At 42.4% G+C, this 22,466-nt stretch overlaps 1 protein-coding gene across 2 annotated transcripts in view; it reads right to left on the bottom strand.

Moving 5' to 3' along the window:
* Positions 1-22,466, bottom strand: part of LOC145341104 (sodium/hydrogen exchanger 9-like) — a 384,640-nt gene that overhangs the window by 179,124 nt on the left and 183,050 nt on the right. For both annotated transcript variants that reach the window (XM_080185958.1, XM_080185959.1), the window contains exon 10: positions 485-598. In XM_080185958.1, the coding sequence (XP_080042084.1) occupies positions 485-598 (114 nt within the window). The remainder of the gene's footprint in view (positions 1-484; positions 599-22,466) is intronic.

The following is a 22,466-nucleotide window of genomic DNA, read 5'->3' on the forward strand; positions in this document are numbered from 1 at the left end:
ATTTGCCGTTCCCCCAATCTTGGTGTCATCAGCAAATTTCGACACCGTACACTCGGTTCCCTCCTCCAGATCATCTATATAAATGGTAAAAAGCTGAGGCCCCAGCACCGACCCCTGGGGCACTCCACTAGTCACCATCCGCCAATCCGAATAGCACCCGTTGACCCCCACTCTCTGCCTTCTATTTGAATGGACCTACCTTATGCTAAGTTGATCTTTCTCTACACCGTAGCTATGACTGCAACACTACATTCTGCACCCTCTCCTTTCCTTCTCCCCTATGTACTCAATGAACGGTATGCTTTGTCTGTATAGCGGGCAAGATACAATACTTTTCACTGTATACATGTGACAATCACATCAAATCAAAATCGACTCTCGGGTACTCCTAGCTCACCAATATGGGAAAAGAAAATTCAATCCCTTCAACAATTTTTGCTGTTACCTTAAGATTGAAACAAAATGTTGTTCAGCAAAAGGATACAATAGCTCCAAAAATGAAGAGGGCATTGAAGATGTGGTTCTGGTAGGTGAATAGTGCAACACCCATGTAGCAGAAGATGAAGTTTTCAGCCATAAAATTCATGAATTCAAAGAGCTGGAAAACAAAATCACACACACTTGTTTACTTTAACTTTTAGCTACTTCTCAGAAAAGCTGACAATTTTAAAATAATTTTTTGAGAATACTTTTAGGATTGGTTGCACACCATTGTATCTATTGAGCAAGTTCACTCTGGAAAATGTAGAGTCAGGCATGTCATTCCCAAAACAGGCCGTAAGCAGCCAAGGAGGCAAGGTGATCTTAATAGTAGGCTCAACTTAGTTCTCTGGGACTTGTTGTCCCAGTTGTTTTATAAGCTGTTAGGCTCTCAAATCCTCACCTGCCACATCCCTTCACCACCTTCTTACTCCCATGCTCCTCTGTGCCAACTTATGCCTTCCCCCACCTCAATCACCCCATGCTCTTCATACCTCATGCCAACTTCATAGCCACTTATGCAGTATCTGTTATAGGCAGACCTCAGGAGTCATGTGGAGACAAAAAAATAAATTTTGAATAATCTAATAGGGCACTCACTCATACACACTTGGCACTGAAAAATAAAATACAAATTCATGAAACCCAAACATTTTAAGTCCCTATATATGTTTAATTTGTTATGAAATCTGTTCAGTTTTATTTTATTTGTTCATTGGATGGGGGTTCATAGGCTGAGCCAACATTTATTGCCCATTCCTAATTGCCTTTGAATTGAGTGACCATTTACGAGGGCAGTTAATAGTTAATTGCATGGCTGTGGATCTGGAATCACATATAGGCCAGAATGGGAAAGGAAGTCAGATTTCCTTCCCTAAAGGACATTAGTGAACCAGATGAGACTTTACAACAATGATACAACAATCAATAATGTTTTCATGGTCATCATTAGATTTTTAATTCCAGATTTTTAAAAAATTGAATTCAAATTTCATGATCTATCACGGTGATTTTTGAATCTGGGTCCTCAGAACATTACCCTGGATCTCTGGATTGTCAATCCAATTAAATTAAGAGGGGAAAGAATTAATGGAAACCTAAAGAGCAACTTTTTTACACAAAGGATGGTATGTCTGTGAAATGAGCTGCCACAGAAAGTGGTTGAGGCAGGAACATTGACAACATTTAAAAAGCATTTGGACAGATGCATGGATAGAAAAGATTGAGGGATATGGGCCAAATGCAGGCAAATGCAGTTAGCTTAAATGGACATTTTGATCCGCACGGACCAGTTTGGGCCGGAGGGCCTGTCTCCATGGACAATACCACCTTGCCACCTACACTGTCAGCCAAATCTTAGGAACACTGAAAATGAGGTCTCTTTGACTGAGCACTAAGCTCAAATAACCCTGCTGAGTTTGGGTGTTCCTCCTGTGTGAATCAGGACCATTCCTCTGTTCGGATTCGTTGGGGATGGGGCAGAAGCACTACACCAGGTCCTGTCCAGCATTTTTAAAGGTTTCTGGAGTTGGCCCAACTCTGCAAAAATTTGCTTCTTAGTTTCTAATTACCAGCTCCCCACAATAATATGCAATTGAACAAAAATCCAGTGCGGGTAATTCTGTCTTTGGGTGATAGAGTAAATCAGACGAAATTCGGAAACATCACTCCCCATTTTCATTGAAATGGCCCCCTCTTGATGAGTATCCTATGGTGATACCCACAGTTTTCAAATCCAAAAATGTAAGCTGGTATGAAACACTTTTTCTGAGGAAGGATGTTCTTGCTCTCGAGAGAGTGCAGCAAAGGTTTACCAGGCTGATTCTGGGGATGGCGGGACTGATGTATGAAGAGAAATTGTTTACGTTAGGATTGATTTTGTTGGAGTTCAGACAACAAGGGGGGGGAATCTCATAGGGACTTATAAAATTCTAACAGGACTAGACAAGGTAGACGCTGGGAGGATGTTCCCGATGTTGGGGGAGTCCAGAACTGAGGGTCACAGTCTGAGGATTCAGGGTAGACCATTTAGGGTGGAGGTGAGCAGACATTTTTCCACTCAAAGAGTAATGAGCCCGTGGAATTCTGTGGAGCCTGTGGAAACCACAAGAAGTAGTTGATGCAAAAACACTGAATATATTAAAGAGGTGGCTGGATATAGCACTTGGAGCGAAAGGGATCAAATGTTATGGAGAGAAAGCAGGGTTAGGCTATTGAGTTGGATGATCAGTCTGATCGTGATGAATGGCAGAACAGGCTCGAAGGGCCAAATGGTCTCCTCCTGCGCCTATCTTCTATGTTTCTATACCCTTACTTGAACCAAGTAGTACTTACCCATCACCCTCTGCTTTCTGGTCCATGTTGGTTCCTGGCTACGCACAGCCCCGTTTGTAAAACTCTCACTCTTGTTTTCAAGTCAACTTCATATCCTCCCCTCCCTATTTCTATAATCAGCCCACAACCCTCTGAGTTAAGTGTGCTGCCTTCTGATTTTAATCACCATGAGCAGACAACTATGCCTTCTGCCTCCGAGGGCTCAAGCTCTACAATTCCTCCCTAAACTTCTCCACCTCTGTGCCTCTCTTTCCTTCCTTCAGAACCCTCTTTAAAACCTTTTTCTTTCAAGCCATTGGTCACCTGCCCTAATCTCTGCTTCTGTGTCTGGTGTCAAATTTTATTTGAGCTGCTCCTGTGAAGCGCGTTGGAATGTTTTAGTACAATAAAGGTGCTAGGCAAATGCAAGTTGTTGTTGATTCAACCCTGAAGACATCATCTCTACAGCTTGATCGAGGGTCTCGGTTCTGGCATTGCCACATTTCTTATCGGAAGTATTTGGTGTATTTGAAGGAGAGTTTCTGTGCTTATCGAAATGCAGGATGTGAGTTTTCAAAATGGAAATAGCTTCCACCTTATTTCACCCACCATGCACAGGAAATGGTTCCATGCTAGATAAACATAGGTTCGACGCATGGTCGAGCTCTCTCCATATGACCCCATTTATCACACTGGGCTTTGAGTGAGGATGTCAACTTGCATTTACATAGCATTTCTCATGACCACAGAGCCATTTGTGTTCATCATGAACAAGTTAAAATTAATCCACTTGAATCTGCTATCTGACACTGATGTTATGAGAAATGGTTTAAAATAAAGGCATGTTTACCCAGCAGCGTAATTGTGAACACGTGTGGTTGGGAGTTTGACAGAACTCAGATCCAGGTTTAGTATGTCAGTTGTTGGGCAAATACATTAAAAGAGGGATGCAGTCCAGGTGAGATACTATCAGCGGAAAGCTCTCAGGGAATCACCAAACGGTGTAACGTTACCCTGGATTTAGAACCTCTCCAGGAAGTAAATTACCTTACCGTGTCAGTAAAATAGGGAAGAATGAAAAGGGAACAAAGGACGCGGGCACTGGTGCAGCCAAGCCAGGATGGGCAGCATGAAGGCACAGTGATTAGCACTGCTGCCTCACAGCTCCAGAGACCCGGGTTCAATTCCCGGCTTATGTCACTGTCTGTTTAGAGTTTGCACTTTCATCCCCGTTTGCGTGGGTTTCCTCCCACAGTCCAAAGATGGGCAGATTAGGTTGATTGGCCGTGCTAAATTACTCCTTAATGTCCCGGGATGCATAGGTTAGAGGGGTGGGGTGATGGGGATGGGGCCTAGGTGGGATTGTGGTCAGTGCAGACTCAATGGGCCGAATGGCCTTCTTCTGCACTGCAGGGATTCTATAATTCTCTGCCATTATAGTTCAACTTCTCTCTTCAGCTTTCAGCAAAAATCTTCTAAAGTTGCCAAAAGTGTGAGGTGGCAATTGGGTGGGTGAGGTGGCAGAGTTTTGGTCACCAAGTTTTTCCATTAACTGCCCATTAAGCTTGCTGTTGGAAGTAAAATCCTGTCAGTGCAAGTGTAAGTACTTTATTAACAATCGGGCGGGCGAGGTTCCCAGAACGGAAATCTCCATTGGCCTTGGGTGGGATTTTACGATCTTGCCCGAGCGAGGCCGTAAAATCCCGCCCATCAAGCTCATTAAAAAGCCAGGCCATGAGCGTTTGCATGAAGCCAACTGTGGAACAGGAACTTTTGGATATTCACATTTAAACCACGCATCGGGTGCTCACCTGAAGTTGCAACATCATTTACCCATAAATAATGATGACTGTCATGAGTCTTGCTGTTAGTTTGACAGCAAATTCTGGTCCATTAGCTTTGAGTCAGGGCATCAAATGGCTCACTCGCAACCACCGGGCCTTCTAAGACTTCTGCCAGATCACTTGCACTTCTCCTATCCCCTTGGGTCAATAGAGTTTCAGATACAAAGGGCAACATACCAGCTTGATAATCTAGCTTCAACGACACGGCATATGGGCATGAGCAATCCTCGTTACAATATGGAACCATGTGGGATATAATTCACAAAGAATTCTCTTGTGAAAAAGCAATTATTCTTCAAAACGCTCTGGTGCTGCATTTGCAATATTCACGGACATGTTCTGTAATCTCATGCTCAAGTGGAGCAAGAAACTGTAACAAAAGGACCTCACTGAACATATAGCTCTAATAATATCTGTACTGTGAGAGTCTAAGTGAACCATATCTGCCACGTGTACTCCATTGTCCAAAGATACGCAGCTTTGTTGTAATGAAGCACTACAGGAAGCCCAGTATATATGATCCAAGGCTTCCTTGAATGAATTCACAAAGTCATTCCAATGAGCAACAGCACAATGATGACCCGAGAAAATTAGACCCTGACTGACAAGGACAGAAAGTACTAGGAAAGCTCAGCAGATCTGGCAGCAGCTGTGGAGAGAGAAACAGCAGATGCTGTCAGATGTGCTAGGCTTTTCCAGCATTTTCTGTCCTTATTTTAGATTTGCAGCATCCACAGTATTTTGCTGATGTGCCCTGATTTAAAAGGTTGCCTAACTTGATTAATGGCTGTAATAACTCAGGAAGCCCAGCTGCAAAGGAACATAAGTTCATTTACAGAACGCAAAATAAAACTACCACTGTGGTGTAAACACGCTACTCCCTACCTGAGATGACTGTTCAGCAGGCCCTGTCTGCCTTATAAAGGCTTAGGTAATGAACTTCAGCTGGGCAGGCCATTGCCTGTTACCAGGGGACTCAACACAGCCCCACAGTGAGGTCAATTCCCATGGATCCCTTGGTGACTATCACATTGGCTTTCCTTCATTAACAGCCGAGGAGCCTAAGAGCTGAATCTTCATAATTCCAATCAGAAGTAAACGGCGCTGGGACTAAAATAAATGGTCACCAACCAGACTGGCCAGAGTCCCGCCTCTGTTTCCGCTCTCGGCCATTTTCACAAGGGTGAGCGTTATGATGGGCCATTAGGGATCATCAATAGGTCTCTCCACGGGCATTGTGGAACATGAGGTCTCCTAAAAATAGGAAAGGAGCAGTGGGGTGTTTGAAACCAGCTGGCGCCATTCAGCTTCCACCCTAAACATATGAAAAAAGCCATTCCCTATGGACAAGCCCTCCGTATACACAGGATCTGCTCAGATGAGGAGGATCGCAGCAGGCACCTCTAGGTGCTGAAAGATGCCCTCATAAGAACAGGATATGGTGCTCGACTCATCAATTAACAGTTCTGACGCATCACAGTGAAAAACCGCACCGACCTCCTCAGAAGACAAACATGGGACACGGCGAACAGAGTACCCTTCGTCGTCCAGTACTTCCCGGGTGCGGAGAAGCTACGACATCTTCTCCAGAGCCTTTAACATGTCATTGGTGAAGACATCCCCACACCCCCACTTCTTGCCTTCAAACAACTGCACAACCTCAAACAGACCAGTGTCCACAGCAAACTACCCAGCCTTCAGGTGAACAGTGACCACAACACTGCACAACCCTGCCATAGCAACCTCTGCAAGACGTGCTGGATCATCGACACAGATGCCATCGTCTCACATGAGAACACCATCCACCAGGTACATGGTACATACACTTGCAACTCAGCCACGTTGTCTACCTGATACGCTGCAGGAAATGATGTCCAGAGCCACGGTACATTGAGGAGATCGTGCAGACACTACGACGATGGATGAATGAACATCGCTCGACAATCACCAGGCAAGACTGTTCTCTTCCTGTTGGGGAACACTTCAGCAGTCACGGGCATTTGGCCTCTGATCTTCAGGTAAGCGTTCTCCAAGGCGGCCTTCATGACACACGACAACACAAAGTTGCTGAGCAGAAACTAATAGCAAAGTTCCACATACATGAGGACGGCCTCAACCGGGATCTTGGGTTCATGTCACACTATCTGTAACCCCCATGACTTGCCTGGGCTTGCAACATTTCACTTACTGTCCTGGCTGGAGACAATACACGTCTCTTTAACCTGTGCTTAACCTTCTCTCCGCACACACTGTCTGTACCTTTAAGACTTGATTACCTATAAAGACTGGCATTCCAACTGGCATTTTGTAAATTGAGTTTGTGTCTTTATATGCCCTGTTTGTGAACAGAAATCCCACTTACCTGATGAAGGAGCAGCACTCCAAAAGCTTGTGGGTTTTTCTACCAAACCTGTTGGACTTTAACCTGTTGTTGAGAGACTTCTTATTGCATTTACCCCAGTCCAACACCAGCATCTCCACATCCATTCAGGCTGCCAGAGCAAGACCTTGTGGCTGACCTGTACACTGCAGCCACCAAGCAGCACTTCAAGCACGTTTTAACTGAAGGGTCATGGTGACAGAAGGCCGACCTCAGTAAGATTATTACAGTGGGGGAGGGAGCAGACCCTGAAATCCACCCATCGCTGCGAAGCAGGCAAATGACAGAATTGTGGGCTCACTGGGAGCCCACCCCAAATCACCCTTTTAATTTTCACGGAGGCAGCCGGACTTTAGCAGTGGTTGGGGGCATGAACCATGGATTGGAAGCAGAAAGTGTTTAAAAGGCAGGTGCATTAGTTTTGCCTCCTTTGCCTCCATGATGAAATGTGTAAAATTAACGGTAACTGTGTCCAGTAAGACGAGTCATGACAGTGCTATGATTGGAAGATGTAACTACTCCTTAAACGTGGTGTTTGTCAGACTGTTATATCTGCCATTTGACAAGCTGACGAGTAAAAAATAAATGTGGTAAATGTGGAAAAAGTCTTTAGGTGAACTCTTTGAAACTCATCTGACAATTAAAAAGGTAGAGTACATTTCACGTATTGAAAGGATAAACCAATGCTTAGTCTTTTCCCATTGCTTTTATGTATTCAGCCTAGATATCTGTTAAGATGGCAGTTCTGAAATGTGTTGTGTTACTTTGGAACTTTTGCCAGTGTCAACCATGGCTCTGTTGGTAGTTTACTTATGCTTGTTAGTGTTGAGTTTGTGAAATTGGAATGTGATGTTGATAAAGGTGTAAAAAATTATAAAAATGCTGGAGGAAAAAAAAACTGTCATGGTCCCTTTAAAAGCCAGTTTTGTTTCAGTGCTTGGAGATTTAAAATGCAAAGTACATCCAAAGTCCCAGGCTGAAGCATTTGTATCAAAAAGTCAAGCAGTAGTCTTGACAAAGACAACCTGTTGTTGTTCGAAATTTGCCCAATTAATTTAAAACAAGCATTCATCTATCAAGGACCTATAAGATTTCAGTTCGATGACGTTGAAAATAATCAGACCAATCCTATTGTCGGAAAATTGATAGGTATAAAACAGAGTGCAAGAAGGAAAAACAAGTCAGCAACTGTCACCTCTCAAGCCTGGAGAGGGAGAGAACAAATGCCAATTGCCAAGAGCTAATGGTTCTCAGCTCTCAACCCTATCAGCTTTATATATATCTATAAGAAAATACATGAACCTGCAAAAGGTACTAAATCAAAAGAAACTTACAGACAGAGAACCAACCAAGAAACGCCAAAAGATTCCAAAAGACACAAAACCTGGTTGTACTTTTTTGAGAGTGACTAAACTCACTTATTACTTTTTTTTGGTTAATGAATGGATATTTTCTTATGTGAACAGTATTCCAGTAGAATCTTATTTTGTTTGGTATGTTATTTGTTTAGTTAAAGTTCCCTGTTAGTTAAAGAAATAAGTTATTAAGTATTCATATTAAAATGAGTGTTGGGAAATTCTGTTAACCACTGAAGAACATTTCACACCTGCCCACACACTTTTAACAGATTACAAGGTGAGGTATTCCTCTTTGGGGAATTTGGCATTACTTCTCAAAAGGGGATCAACCTCCACGTTGTAACATTAGTCAGAAGGTCTTGGGTTTCAAGCTGTAGTCCAGTGATTTGAGCATAAAAATTGAGGCTGTGCAGTACTGAGTAAGTGCTGCAGTGTTGTAGCTGCTGTCATTTAGATGAGAAACTAAAGCAAGGTTCCACTGCATTCTCAGATGAACATAAAAGAGGCTATGATACTACTTCAAAGACAGGGAAATTTCCATGGTGCCCTAGTCAATATTTACCCATTAATTAACTTAACTAAAGATTGCCTCTCGTTCCCCCTTTTTTATTTTGCACGCTGTGTATATTGTTGGACAGGCAGTTTAAGTGGTATTTGAGAGGATCATTTGCTTTACCTGAAGAATGTGTTAAGTTTGAAGTGGATTATTTAACCTCTTGTGAACGCTTTCCAGATCTTTTACACACAGATATTGTGCTGCATTGTTTAATAGTTTTACCTCAATGAATGCCTAATGTGTAAATAAATTTGACTTACAATTCCAAGGGTTGTGGAAGACATAATCTAAATGCAAATTCTTTCTCAGTAGATTTAGGCTGTACTAATTGGATATCAAGTGTGGTCCTTCCAATTTTCTGAGTCAGGAGGTGCAGTTAGAACACAACATGAATTTCAAAGTGCAGTTTCATTGCTAAATAAAGTAATTCAAGATATCCAGTTTTTGATAAGCGCAGCTTACTTGATGTGGGCTTTTAAATGTCATAGAATCCCTAGAATCCAGAAGAGGCCATTTGGCCCATTGAATTTGCTCCGACTTTCTTATAGAGTATCTTACCCAGGCCCTTTCCCCTCTTGTAACACTACACCTTTCCCATGGCTAATCTGTCCAACCTAAGGGGCAATTTACCACGGCCAATCCATCTAACCTGCACATCTTTGGACATCAAAGTAGTGCTTAAAAAGCTAGACTATAACCTTGTTACCAAATATCAGCACAGGAAAATCGAAGAACATTAGGTGAATGAATGTCCACTAAAGTCAATTTAGCACCCTAACACAATTGGTTTCCTCTCCCATCCTGAAAATTTTATGAGTGCGCATTGTTTAACCGCCAACATGAGAATATAAAGACCAATGCAGTTCTCATTGTAAATTTGCTATTTTTATGAAGAGCTGATTGTCAGTTTTCCTCTCCGAATGGACATTGTACCATCGAAAATGTAATAGACCATTGCTCATTCCTGCTCACAAAGGGAAAAGAATGCCTTCTGCGGAATCCAAACTGCGTGAGAGAGAGATGGAAACTCAGATACATCTGAAATCAAAGTTGGATTATTGTCTTTGAATTCAGCGTGAATTTCAGCTTCTATTATAAAGTTAAAAAGTAGTGAATTTTCTCTGCAATGAACTGTCTCACCCAATAATGGCAAGGTACCAATACCATTGAAACTTGATAGTACCCCAGAACAGAGGATCAAAAGGAACATCGATTATTTTTACTGGCACTTTAAGAAATACTGATTTTTATAATGGGGAACTTGAACAAATATTGAAGTTAGGATCTGGTTTTTAATCCAGTCATTTCTGACCATGAATTACAAGGAATTGCAATTTCTTTGTGTAGTACAAATGCTGCATTGAACCCATTATGAAGCAAGACAAGTGAGATGACCTTTGAATACTTTCCAGTACAATTAAGCACCTCAGAACACTGACGTATCGAACCAGTTGAGACGGCAAGATTTGCCGGACTGAACGGCAACCACAGTGCATGCAAGAGATTGTGGCAGATTCAGCATCCTTTCCCTATTCATAAAAAGCTTGTACATCTTTGCGCAAACCTTCCCACAGGTTTCACTTTGTGCACCTACAGAGAAGCTAACTAAATTATGCAAGTGACCTTCAGCGTGAAGCTGAGATGGCAGGCTCATTAAAATCAAACTTGTACATTAGAGAGTTGCTACAGTCAGTGACCACTGAATGTGTTCTTAAAATATTGTGAATTCCTAAAGCTGCTCAAAGGTTTGGAAAGAACATTTCTTTCCTCCTTTGGCAGGCCTAGTGCTGTTTCTGTGGCAAAATGTGTTCAAGACAATGACAACTAATGCATTTAACTGTTACTTTATTTTCCAGTTGCTACTTATTTTTTTGAATGGAATTTTCTCTTTGTTTTTGCAGCATCACAGCAGGTGGGAAAAGCAGTGTGGGAGCTGTTAACCTGCAGGGCGACTTCCTCTACTGTACTGTTAGGGTATCAGAGAAAACAGTGAAGGGGCACATCCCATGTCATCATTCTGATGCAGGGGTGGTGGGGGTGGGGGAGTGAGCTCGCCCCAACAAAAACTTAGCCTTTTAAAAGATCAGTGTGATCGTTATCCCTGCAACTGAACAGTGCTAGGGTACTCCCCAGGAATGACTCTCTCTCCCAGGGGACGTACTCACCTGTGCACCTCCGGCAGATTCTGCTTGCCAGGTACAACAGGTCCCCCACGACGTACGATTCATATTGGCATGCCCTAGCACCAACATGAATGGACAATCTAATGGGGGGGGGGGGAGGGGGGGGGGTGGTGGTGGAGGGGGCAATCAGGTGGAAAGGCTGATAATTATATTTAAATGTATTCAAATGGCGATCCCAGTGTTGAATGTCAGGATTCCCGTTACGTCTTTAGCAGGGGATGGGAATGGGAAATCCCAACAGCGTAAAATGTGTATTGGCATTCCCGCAGGATTTCCTGCTCCCACTGCCGATCCCACCTCCCAGAAAGTAGGAGCGCACCCCCACCCCACCCCCCATGTCTCTGTCCTTTTACACTTTACGGCCGGTGTTTTATGACCATTCACATCCTGTCACTGCTGCAAGTGAGGATGGAGGATTTGGCGCTCAGCTAAATCTCCGTTCACTGCAGCAGGATTGGAGGATCGGAAATGTAACTGACCATTACCCATTCCTGTTCGCAAAGGGAAAAGAATGCATTCTGCTGAATCCAGATTGCGAGAGAGAGACTGAAACTCTCTCTCTCATCTGAAACCAAATGTGAATTATTGTCTTTGAATTCAGTGTGAATTTCAGCTTCTGTTATAACGTTAAAAAGTAGTGAATTTTCTGTACAACGAACTGTCTCAACACAATAATGTCAAGGTGCCATTACCACTGAAATTTGATAATACCCCACAACAGAGCATTAAAAGGAACATTGATTGTTTTGACTGACACTTTAAGAAATATTGATTTTCATAATGGGGAACTTGAAACAATATTGAAGTTAGGATCTGGTTTTTAATCCAGTCATTTCTGACAATGAATTACAGGAATGTAACAGCTGCACAATTCTGGATGACTTCTAGTTTTCCCAATTTACAGCAATCTTGTCCATTTTTGGAATTGTTTCTGATTCTAAGATTTTTTTACTGCATTTTTTTCCTCATTTTATCGATGTTGCTGCTCCAAAGTTCCAGGCCCCAAGTAGGTGTTACTGAACAAAATTTACCAGTTTATTGACTAAAAATCAACTCCAAAAGGATTTTTCTTTGAAGACCAAAAGGCAATGCCAGAAACAGGGAACTGTCTGAGAGTGGCGCCATCATTCCGAGCAGTGTTTTCAGTGTCAAATCAAACAGGATGGCTGCTGAAAAGTATATCCGATGGCAATTGCAACCTTACTTTGAAATCTAACAACATCCAGGTAAAATAAACTCCAAACTTTAATGCCAGGTCCTTTTCCTCTTCCTTCAGTGCACACATCCACAGGATTCCAAATGCTTGAGCTCCAGAGAGAGTTACACTTATTTATTTTTTATTAATCACAAATAACACTGCAATGAAGTTACTGTGAAATTCCTCTAGTCACCACACTCTGGCACCTGCTCAGGTCAATGCACCTGATCTGGAATTTCTGAGAGCTCTCAGATTAAGTTATTGTCCAAAAAATTTTGTGCAATTGTATTGCCAACTTACTAGGAATGGTTGACTGAAAACACTTTGTGAAGATGGGTCTGTCTCTTAAACACACAGTGCATGACATTAAAAAGGAACTTTGCCCCACTTCATGTACAACAAATCTAAAGCACTGACATTATTGCTCTGATTATGGGTAAGTTCTCTGGTTGCACATATGACTCCTTTGTTCTTAATAATTCCAATGTTGCAACATTGTTCAAAGGAATGGACAAGTGACCAGCCAGTCTGTTTCTTGTCCAACCTATATATAAAAAAACCTACGAAATAAAACTGAGCAGAACTGCATTCATACATATATAATGATGGGGTTAATTACCAAATGCACTTCCAGACCAAGGAAACAAAGTTGAGGATGTCTTAAATGTCCCTAAGGTATCTTATTACACAACACCAGCAGATATATTTAAAACATTTTCAACCTGTAATATTTACAGAATGCAGACCAAAGAACCGATATAAGAAAGGTGTCTATCAGGAGAGTTGAGGATATTCTTCTTCCCTCCCCCACAAGCACTGAAGCCCCAGATACATAAAATTAGACTCAGAGGCTTTTATCCGTGGGTCTATTTTACCAAACATACAATTTTCTCTATTCTTTACAACAACTCTGAGATATGGAAAATCATGACTGGTTACAAATATTGCCAAGATGTTTGCTAATGACAACGTAGATTGTTTAAATGTTCCTCCACACTTACAAACACCTCAGCTCACATCCTCAGCTCTTTGGAGTGTAGACTATAAGGCCAGAATTTTACTGGCACGTCCGCCTAAGGTTCATAAGATCACGCCCAAGGCCAATGAAGAATGCTGTTCTGTGAGCCTCGCCCACCCTGAAAGTGCTGGGGCCTTTGAGTCTATTTTATCTTCCTATTTTACCTCTATAATCAGTGGTAAGTTCACCAGTTATCATGCCCTGAATTCTGTTAACTGACTTCCAAAATTCTTCTCATTGGCTTTGACATTAAAAAACATGTCCACATGCGGAGGAGTCCGGGTACGGAGGGGCGGGAAGGGAGTGTCATCTTGCCAAAGGTCACACATTAGCTCTGCTGCAAATGTGAGGACCTTGATGGCCAAGCTACAAATGAAATGGCTGCAGGATGTATGAGGCCACATGTTTGGTGCACTGGGGAACCCACCAAGGAGGCAGCATGCAATGTTGAGATGCAAAGAAGAGTCCATTTCCAGTTGGCAGAAGGCTTCGCATTGAGCTTGCAGCCCACCCTTTCCAACATGGAACACTTCCACCAGTGCACGCTTAGAAACCACCAGACAGCCGTGACTAATGACCTGTGTTGCAATTCTGATTTGCGGTGGTTCCATTCCTGGGAGAATGACAGGAATTCAGGATGACAGCAGTTTTGTTATCGCCCCTACCACTCCAACAGTACTCTGTTTTCGCCTGACAGCCAGCCTAGGCTGCTACAAGTAAGTCCAAGGTGGCCCAGATTGAACACAGACCTCGTAGTTCCAGAGATACTCAAGGCTATGTACAATTTCCTAAACTGAAAGTCTGTAGCCCAGAGAAACAACTCTTAGAAGCATTAAGATAGGCAATAGCACACAAAAGACAGTCAGAAAGAGAATGAAGAGAGGTGACTTTGTTTAATTTTTTAAGTGTAAATTAATGACTAATTGGGGTGGTATGGTGGCATAATAGTTAGCACTGCTGCCTCTCAGCACCAGGGACCCTGGTTTGATTCCCGGCTTGGGTCACCGTCTGTGTGGAGTCTGCACATTTTCCCCGTATCTGCGAGGAATTCCCCCCAAAGTCTGAAAGATGTGCTGGTTGGATGTATTGGCCATGCTAAATTCTCTCTCAGTGTACCCGACCAGGCACCGGAGTGTGGCAACTAGGGGATTTTCAGTCACTTCATTGCAATGTTAATGTAAGACTACTTGCTATACTAATTAATAAACTTTAAACTATAAAATTGGACTTGAATCTGCATTACCTATAGATTTTTTATTTTTTTGCTGTCACAGAGGATGGTGCAAGGGTCAGTAATAAAGGAAAGGATTGAATATGTGTTGTTGGTGAATGCAACTGTGATCACTGACATTATTCATGAACAATCTGAGCAGATAGTTCACTGGTTGAAATCTCATGGCTCATATTTTGGATTCCCTTCCTCTTCACCTATTTCCTTTTGTACTTTCTCTTCCTTTTCCTGGAGCTCCTACTTCTTAGCTTAGTAGGTGGTGACCATTACAATGTTTTTCATTCACTCATGGGCGTCATTGGCTGGTCAGCATTTATTGCCCATTCCTTGTTGACTCTCAACTACGCTCAGGCGTTCACATTGTCATGGACGTGGAGTCAAATGTAGGCCAGACCAGGTGAGGACAGCAGATTTACTTCCCTAAAGGACATTAGTGAACCAGATGGGTTTATTATGACCAGATTGTGCAGCCTGCAGAATACTATCACAAATCTTGACAGCTATTCAGCTGGATACAACAGTGTGGAATCCTAACAGGAGCCATTAGACATGTAATTATCTTTTTGATATTGTCAGAAAAATGGATAGTTTTAAGGGATTTATATTTCTATTATTAAATATTAGAATTAAGGTAGAGTTTTAAGTGTGTTTAATTTAGTATTTCTGTGTAGACCTATAGTTAGATTAATTCTAGACAAAGGTGCTTGCATCTGGGGTCTTTTTTGTTTGAGATAAAACTGTGCTTCTGTTGTGCTTAGAATGGGTTATGACATGAAAAGTAAACAAGCTGGCAGAAGCATAAAATTGTTGCTTAGCAACTGAGGGCACCTTTAGGGTAGGAAAGTTTTTTTGAGTTAGTTTTAGGTGGATATAAGGCAGCTGAAGATAGGAAGCCAGAAAGTGAATCTCTCTCAGCTGGAGAGGTCAAGGGGGCTGCAAAAAGGCTGACTTGCCAAAGAACCAGATAAAGTCCAGACAACCAGAGAATTGGGACAAAAATAATTTTTTCAGAATACGGAAGTTAAAGAAACAGAGACCAAGACAGTAGAACAAGGTAACATGCAGGAAAATTCAAGGCAAAAGCAGATAAAGTGTTTTCAGTTAAGGAGACAGCTGCTGTAGCCAGATTTATAGTGGGAAAGCAAACTTCTGCAGTACATCCAAAGTTTGGTGCTTTCTTAATACAGTCTGGGAATCAATAGTTAAAGCAATCGTGAAGAATTTGTGTAACAGTAAAGACAAAAGAATTTTGATGGGAAAGGTGTAAAACCTGGAAGTGAATCCTTGATGGATGCAGCAGAGAGAATGCATTGTTTAAAAGAAGATTTCAAGTGTGTCTTCTTGAAAGCAGAATATGAAATCCATCATGTGAAAGTTGGAATTCAGTGAGACAAGGTGGCTCACAGTATAATCCACAGATATTCACTTGGGTTCAGACTGGTGTGTGTCTGGCCACAGGCAGCCAGTGTGTTTAAAGAGACTCTGTGTTATTGAGACCATTATAGCCTTTGGAGTATTGTATTATTATCAAATGTTTCATTTTTAATATATTCTTATTTCTCGCTGTTAAGAACTAATTAGTGGTCCTAGGACATCTATTCTTCCATGTTTTCCAAAAAACAGTAAATGTTATGGTCTTTTGAGCCAGGGTTCCATTCTGGGATCTTCCCATTCAATTATAAAACTAACTGGGATTGTAACGAAAGGCCATGATGGTTCAAATACAAGTGGAACATAAGCTCCTTGGAGAATGAAAGGAACAAATAAACATGGACTTATTAGAGCACAGCAAGTGACAGGGTTGAGAGTAGCGTGCCACTGAATCTCTTGCTGCACTTTGTCCAAGTACAGGGAGCAACAGGCCTAGAGTTGATAACTTCTAAGCTCTTGTTCCATAATCAGGTGGGCTGATCTCACCAGACCTCAGTTTGACGATTCGCAGCCACTGGCGAGGAACAAGATTCCTGTCCGTGTCTTCATCTCTTTCACAAACACCTCCAGGGAGGCTTCTGTGAACATAGAGGCTTGCCTGCAACATTTCAGAGAAAATTCGGCTTCCAGCACCTTGGAAATGGAGAAAGGGGTTCTGGCTTTACAAAATTCTCCAGTTGAACTGCTGAAAATTTCTCCCTGGACAGCAAATTCAGCAAGTAACCCATTGGTGAGATCCTAATGTGGTCTGGGAGTTAAAATTTCCTGAGTCTATTCCAAACTCACCTGGAATTAAAATTGGGCCTGGGAAGAAGATTACCCACATTTCTTCTTGGTTTGGCAATGTTGCACTACACAACTGAGACCTACAGAGTGGGGAACTAATCACAACTGGGGGGGAAAAGGGTCTAAATAAAATATACGTCCAGTTAATACAAATCTGGAAAGCATATTTCTCAAAATGTTGCATTGCACTGTTGATGATCACTTGAAAATTAATCTTATACTACATGCTTGGTTGACTAACTCTTTATATGAATCTCCAGATGCAAGGAATGCAGAAAAGATTTCATTATAAAACTGTGTGGGAGGCACATGTGTGCACACATATGCCGAAACACGACTGCCTCGCCCACCATAGAATCGGAGCAGGTGAGGGGCTGACAATGGAAATGTCTGTTGACCTCAGATGGGGATTTCTGGTCTTGCTTGAGTGAGGCTGTAAAATCCCGCCTGTAAAGTTTCATATCTCTTATTTTTCTTTCAATTATTTTGTCCCTTAATTAAAAAAATCTACCTTGAACATTACAAACACTGAATCTACAGCTGAACAGCAATGGATATACATCTCCAAACAACATTCACAGAGAGCAACGCTGAGAAAATTCATTGAAAGATAGGAATTTTATTCCCTAACTGTGCCATTTTTTAAATTTTAAAGTTTATTTATTGGTGTCACAAGCAGGCTTACATTAACACTGCAATGAAGTTACTGTGAAAATCCCCTAATCGCCACATTCCAGCGCCTGTTCAGGTAACACTGAGGGAGAATCTAGCATGGCCAATGCACCTAACCAGCACATCTTTCAGACTATGAATGGAAAACCGGAGCACCCAGCGGAAACCCACACAGAACCAGGAGAACACGCAGACTCCGCTCAGACAGTGACCCAAGCTGAGAATCGAATCTGGATCCCTGGCGCTCTGAGGCAGCAGCGCTAACCATTGTGCGGTTTTTCATTTATTAGGTGATAAGTCCTTTATCTAAGTGACAACAATGACTGTACTTAAAGTACTTTATTGGCTGTAAAACGCATAGGGACATCCTGAAATCGTGAAAGGTTCTATAGAAACACAAGTCTTTCCTTTTATTTTAAAACAAATTACTCTTTCGGGATAGTAGAGCGTAGAATCCAGTGAGGGAAAACACTGGGGCTCCAGAATTTATGGACTGTGCTGATTCAACTGAGATGGAACTCCCTGCTCCTAGTGCCTAACCCTTACCCAAAACCTGGGATCAGGGTTATTTGCACAGAGGTGCCCACGGTATTTACACATTTGAGGTCATCACTTTCAGTGGGCGAAGGGGTAGGAATTTCAGAACAGAATCATTGCCCCTCACTTGCAGAATTTGCCAGTGTAAGATAATGGGCTGGAGGTCATGACAGAAGTGGGTCTCACCCCAAATTCTGGCTCATTTGCTCCGATTGCGATGCTCCGGCATTTTCCACACGTCCACCATCCGTCTCGCTGAGGCCCAGAAATGCTGGGTCAATAGCTGATTTTCTTGTGCGCTTGTTGTAAAAATTACCCAAGAAATGAAATATGACAGCAATAAAAGCAGCAGGTGATAAACGGCTTCAGTTTGAGCTTGCGGCTCCAACAGCTGTATGGAACTTAATACCAAGTACAGCCCCAAAAAATCCACATACTGTCAGCCTGTCCGCCACCGCATGAACTTCCACTCTATAATGATACCTTTAAAATTGACCTGTATTCCACAAAATGTACATTTGTTCAGCATCAACCAATATGTGTCCCCTCCATCTATTCATATCTGACCTTCATTAATTCCTTGCAGGATGTGCTCATATTGTTCAGAACAGAGAAAATCAATCCCTTTGTATCTAACATGGACCAACTGCTGAACAGTCTGTCAACAACAGCTCTTGCCGTCAGTCAGTACCTCATTAGTGAATTGACATTAATAGAATTAACTCAATAATTTGTGTTGTAATGTTGGATAACCTGTATGGAAAGCAGCATTTCCCAGCATTACTCCCTTATTTGGAGATGAGAAAGGGATTATTTTTAAACAGATGCACTAATGGCCTCTGTGACTCATTTTAAACTCAGCACCTTACACGCAGCGCATTTTCACTTTGTTACTATGGCTACAGCACTTTGGCTTGCACAGAACAATAGCTCCTGACATCAGCGTGTACAATCTCCACTACAAAAAGCCTCTGCAATTCAAACAATTCTCAATATCTTCCCAATTTAGAATTCTGAAGGCAAAAAATGTAAATCAATGCTGAAAACATGTTCCCACTGGCAATGATATTTATCAACTTAGCCAAACCAATGCAATAAGCCTGACCTTTTGGTGCTGGAATCCATTCTCAGTTTTAAAGTCATTTCTGAGTCACACTGGGGGGGGAGTTTGATTTTTCTCTCCCCACTAAAAGCATCGGTTAATGTGTGTGTAAAATCCCTCTGTATTATATTTTGCTGCAGTTAATTTCCCACCAACAAAAGTTAGCAGAGGAAATGAAATGCCTAGTGAAATTACTTTAATAAACTTGTAGTGCAAACAGAAACTCAATGTACTTGTGATTTGCATGATTTGATTTGGTTTGATTTATTATTGTCACATGTATTAACTTAACAGTGAAAAGTATTGTTTCTTGCGTGCTGTACAGACAAAACATACTGTTCATAGAGAAGGAAATGACAGAGTGCAGAATGTATGTTACGGTTATAGCTAGGCTGTAGAGAAAGATCAACTTAATGCAAGGTAAGTCCATTCAAAAGTCTGACAGCAGCAGGGAAGAAGCTGTTTTTGAGTCAGTTGGTATGTGACCTCAGACTTTTGCATCTTTTTCCCAATGGACAATTTGCTACTGAATTATGTGAGTTTGCCAATTCAAGGGTTAACATTCACAAATCTGCTAAGGAGGCAACAGAGTGTGGCTGAAAGTGAAGCAAGATTGCCACAACTTGACAGTTAATCCACAGCTGAATGACTGTGACATTTACACTCTTGAAAGTCCAAGTTAGGGTATAATTTCAAGTGGTGGAGGGGGAGGTGGAACTCCAGTGTTGTTTAAAGGGAGTTCTGCACCATTGGAGATATTGTCTTTCAGACGAGTCATTAACCAATTCCTATCTACACTGGCAGGTGGATGTAAAAGATCCCATGGCGCTACTTTGAGGAAGAGCAGTCCAGTTATCCCTCGTGTACCAGTCAATATTTATCCCTCAATTAACAGACGCAACACCATTTGTGGGAACTTGCTTGTACAAATTGACTGCAATGTTTCCTGCACTACAACTGTGAGAATTCCTCAGATACCTACCTCCCTGAGACATCCTGAGGATGTGAAAATTGCTATACAAACACAAGTCTTTGTTTTATGAATTTGGAATTTGTGTGGAGCAGAGATCAGAGAAGTCGAAGCCAGAAGTGAAAATGGGATGTGTAAAAGAATTTGAAGATTTACGTGCATTCACAGACAAGCACATCTGTCCTTTGAACTGAAACATCATGATTGGAATTCTCCCAAGAAAATTCTCTAAGTGTCGAATTCGTGTGAAAAATGGAGTTATTCCTACTGTTTTTTCAGTGGGAGTTCAGAGAAGAATCTCCCACATTCACACAGAGGCCACCAGCATAAATATCATTAAATTTCAAGGGATGGGGCCCATTCCCACTGGAGAGGCCGGCAAAATAGCACTGAGCAGGTCACTGCGCATACGCCAATCTGTCAGTGCCGAGATTGGCGCATGCACAATGGCCCTGCACTGCCAGCCACCTGATCGCTGGCCAACCCCGTGACCCCCGCATCCCTGGCTCTCCGACTTCTCCACAGCCTGATTGCTGGCCCCCTGACCATTCCCAAGCCAGCCCTGAACCACCACCTCCTGGCCCGCCGCGATCTCCACAATAATGATTCTCCCACCCGCAGTCACGACCCACCCCCCCCCCTCGCAATTCTGATCCCTGACTCCCACCAATCACTCCCCCCCCGGATCGCTGGCCTCCCTCCTTCCCCACCTATCCTGACTGCCGAGTGGCAGCAGGACCACCACTCCCACCCCCGATCAATTGCTCCACCAGGCCCTAAACCATCAGGATTCCCTGGGCAATGGGACCCATATGCCCCACTCTCTTCACACTGCCCTATGCTTGTTGGGCAGTGCCGAGGTGCCCAATAAATAAATTAGCGCAATGGGATGGCAGAATCGCCCCCTACATAGCAATCTGGGAGGTCGCTTGCCTTTTTAAAGAGCAATCAATTTACCTTCAAAGTGCATCAATCAGACAGTCTAAAAGATAGAAACAAAGCTGGGTGATAGTGATTAATTTGAGGACCTTGTAGAGAACGGAAATGTTGGAAATGGCATAATACTTACAAACAGAAGTTGTGAATCATTTGTGAATAACTTCTGCCCCAGTCCACATGCAAATTTCTGCTCAGTCTTGGCCTCCCAGGTTTATTTATTAGTGTCTCAAGTAGGCTTACATTAACATGGCAATGAAGTTACTGTGAAAGTCTTCCAGTTGCCACACTTCGGTGCCTGTTTGGGTACACTGAGGAAGAATTTAGCACGGCCAATGTGCCTAATCAGCATATCTTTCGGACTGTGGGAGGAAACTGGAGCACCTGGAGGAAACCCACGCAAACATGGAAAGAATGTGCAAACTCCACACACAGTCACCCAAGGCTGGAATTGAATCAAGGTCCTTGGCACTGTGAGGCAGCAGTGCTAACCACTGTGCCACCATGCCATCCTAATGTTCCAGAGGAGGGAGAAATTCCATTGAAAATTTTTCTGATAGATTGATTGATTAAGCAGTGATACCAGGCTCAGTAACAATCCTTCCAATCTGCCTGGAATGTTATAGCTACTGGACCATTGTAGCAGTGACACAATAATGATTCATCCTTCCTGCACTGAAGTGTTAGAATGGAGGCAGGAAATGAATAAAGTATGTCGGCATTAGTGAAAAACCCCTCCTATTTGAGCCACCACAAAAAGTACTCGCAGATAGGATATTTAAACGCACATTAAAAATTACCGATTTCTGTGGGTCTTGAGAAACTCAATTAGCGCACAATCTTGTGAAAAATGAGACTCTACATCCCGAACCCCACCCTCATTATGTAAAGGTTAAAATTGTTAAATTTGTTGAGGGACAGGTAATTCCTTGTGAGCACCGACTGAAGTCTACCACAGTTGGGAAATCGCTTTCTGCTTGTGCCACAGGACAAGATAAGAATAATTTTCAGTATTTTCCCCTTCTCAGGATAATGTGCAATGGCTCAGGAGAATGAGCAGACTGTAGTAAAAACAGCAAGTGATTTTCTTTGCCTCAGACCTTCTTTTCTTCTTGTGAGCTCCTCTTAAAAACACAATTTTACTCCCTCCAGTTCTGATTCTAGACCCTCATCTCCCTCTAGCACATGTATCTCAGCTAAGTTTATCGTGTCCACATGGGGAAGTGATGGCCTAGTGGTAATATCACTAGACTATTAATCCAGAGACTCAACTCATGTTCCGAGGACTCAGGTTTGAATCCCGCCATGGGTAGATGGTGGCATTTGAATTCAATAAGGTCAATAAAAATATTTGGAATTAAGAATCTACTGATGACCATAAAATCATTGTCGATCGCTGAAAAAACCCATCTGGTTCACTCCTTGAAAGATCAGAAGCGTACGGTTTACAGCATGAGGTATTCCCAGTGTT

This window comes from Carcharhinus amblyrhynchos, chromosome 3 (assembly GCF_965287045.1).
Source record: "Carcharhinus amblyrhynchos chromosome 3, sCarAmb.v2.hapA, whole genome shotgun sequence".
In the NCBI taxonomy this organism is placed as follows: domain Eukaryota; kingdom Metazoa; phylum Chordata; class Chondrichthyes; order Carcharhiniformes; family Carcharhinidae; genus Carcharhinus; species Carcharhinus amblyrhynchos.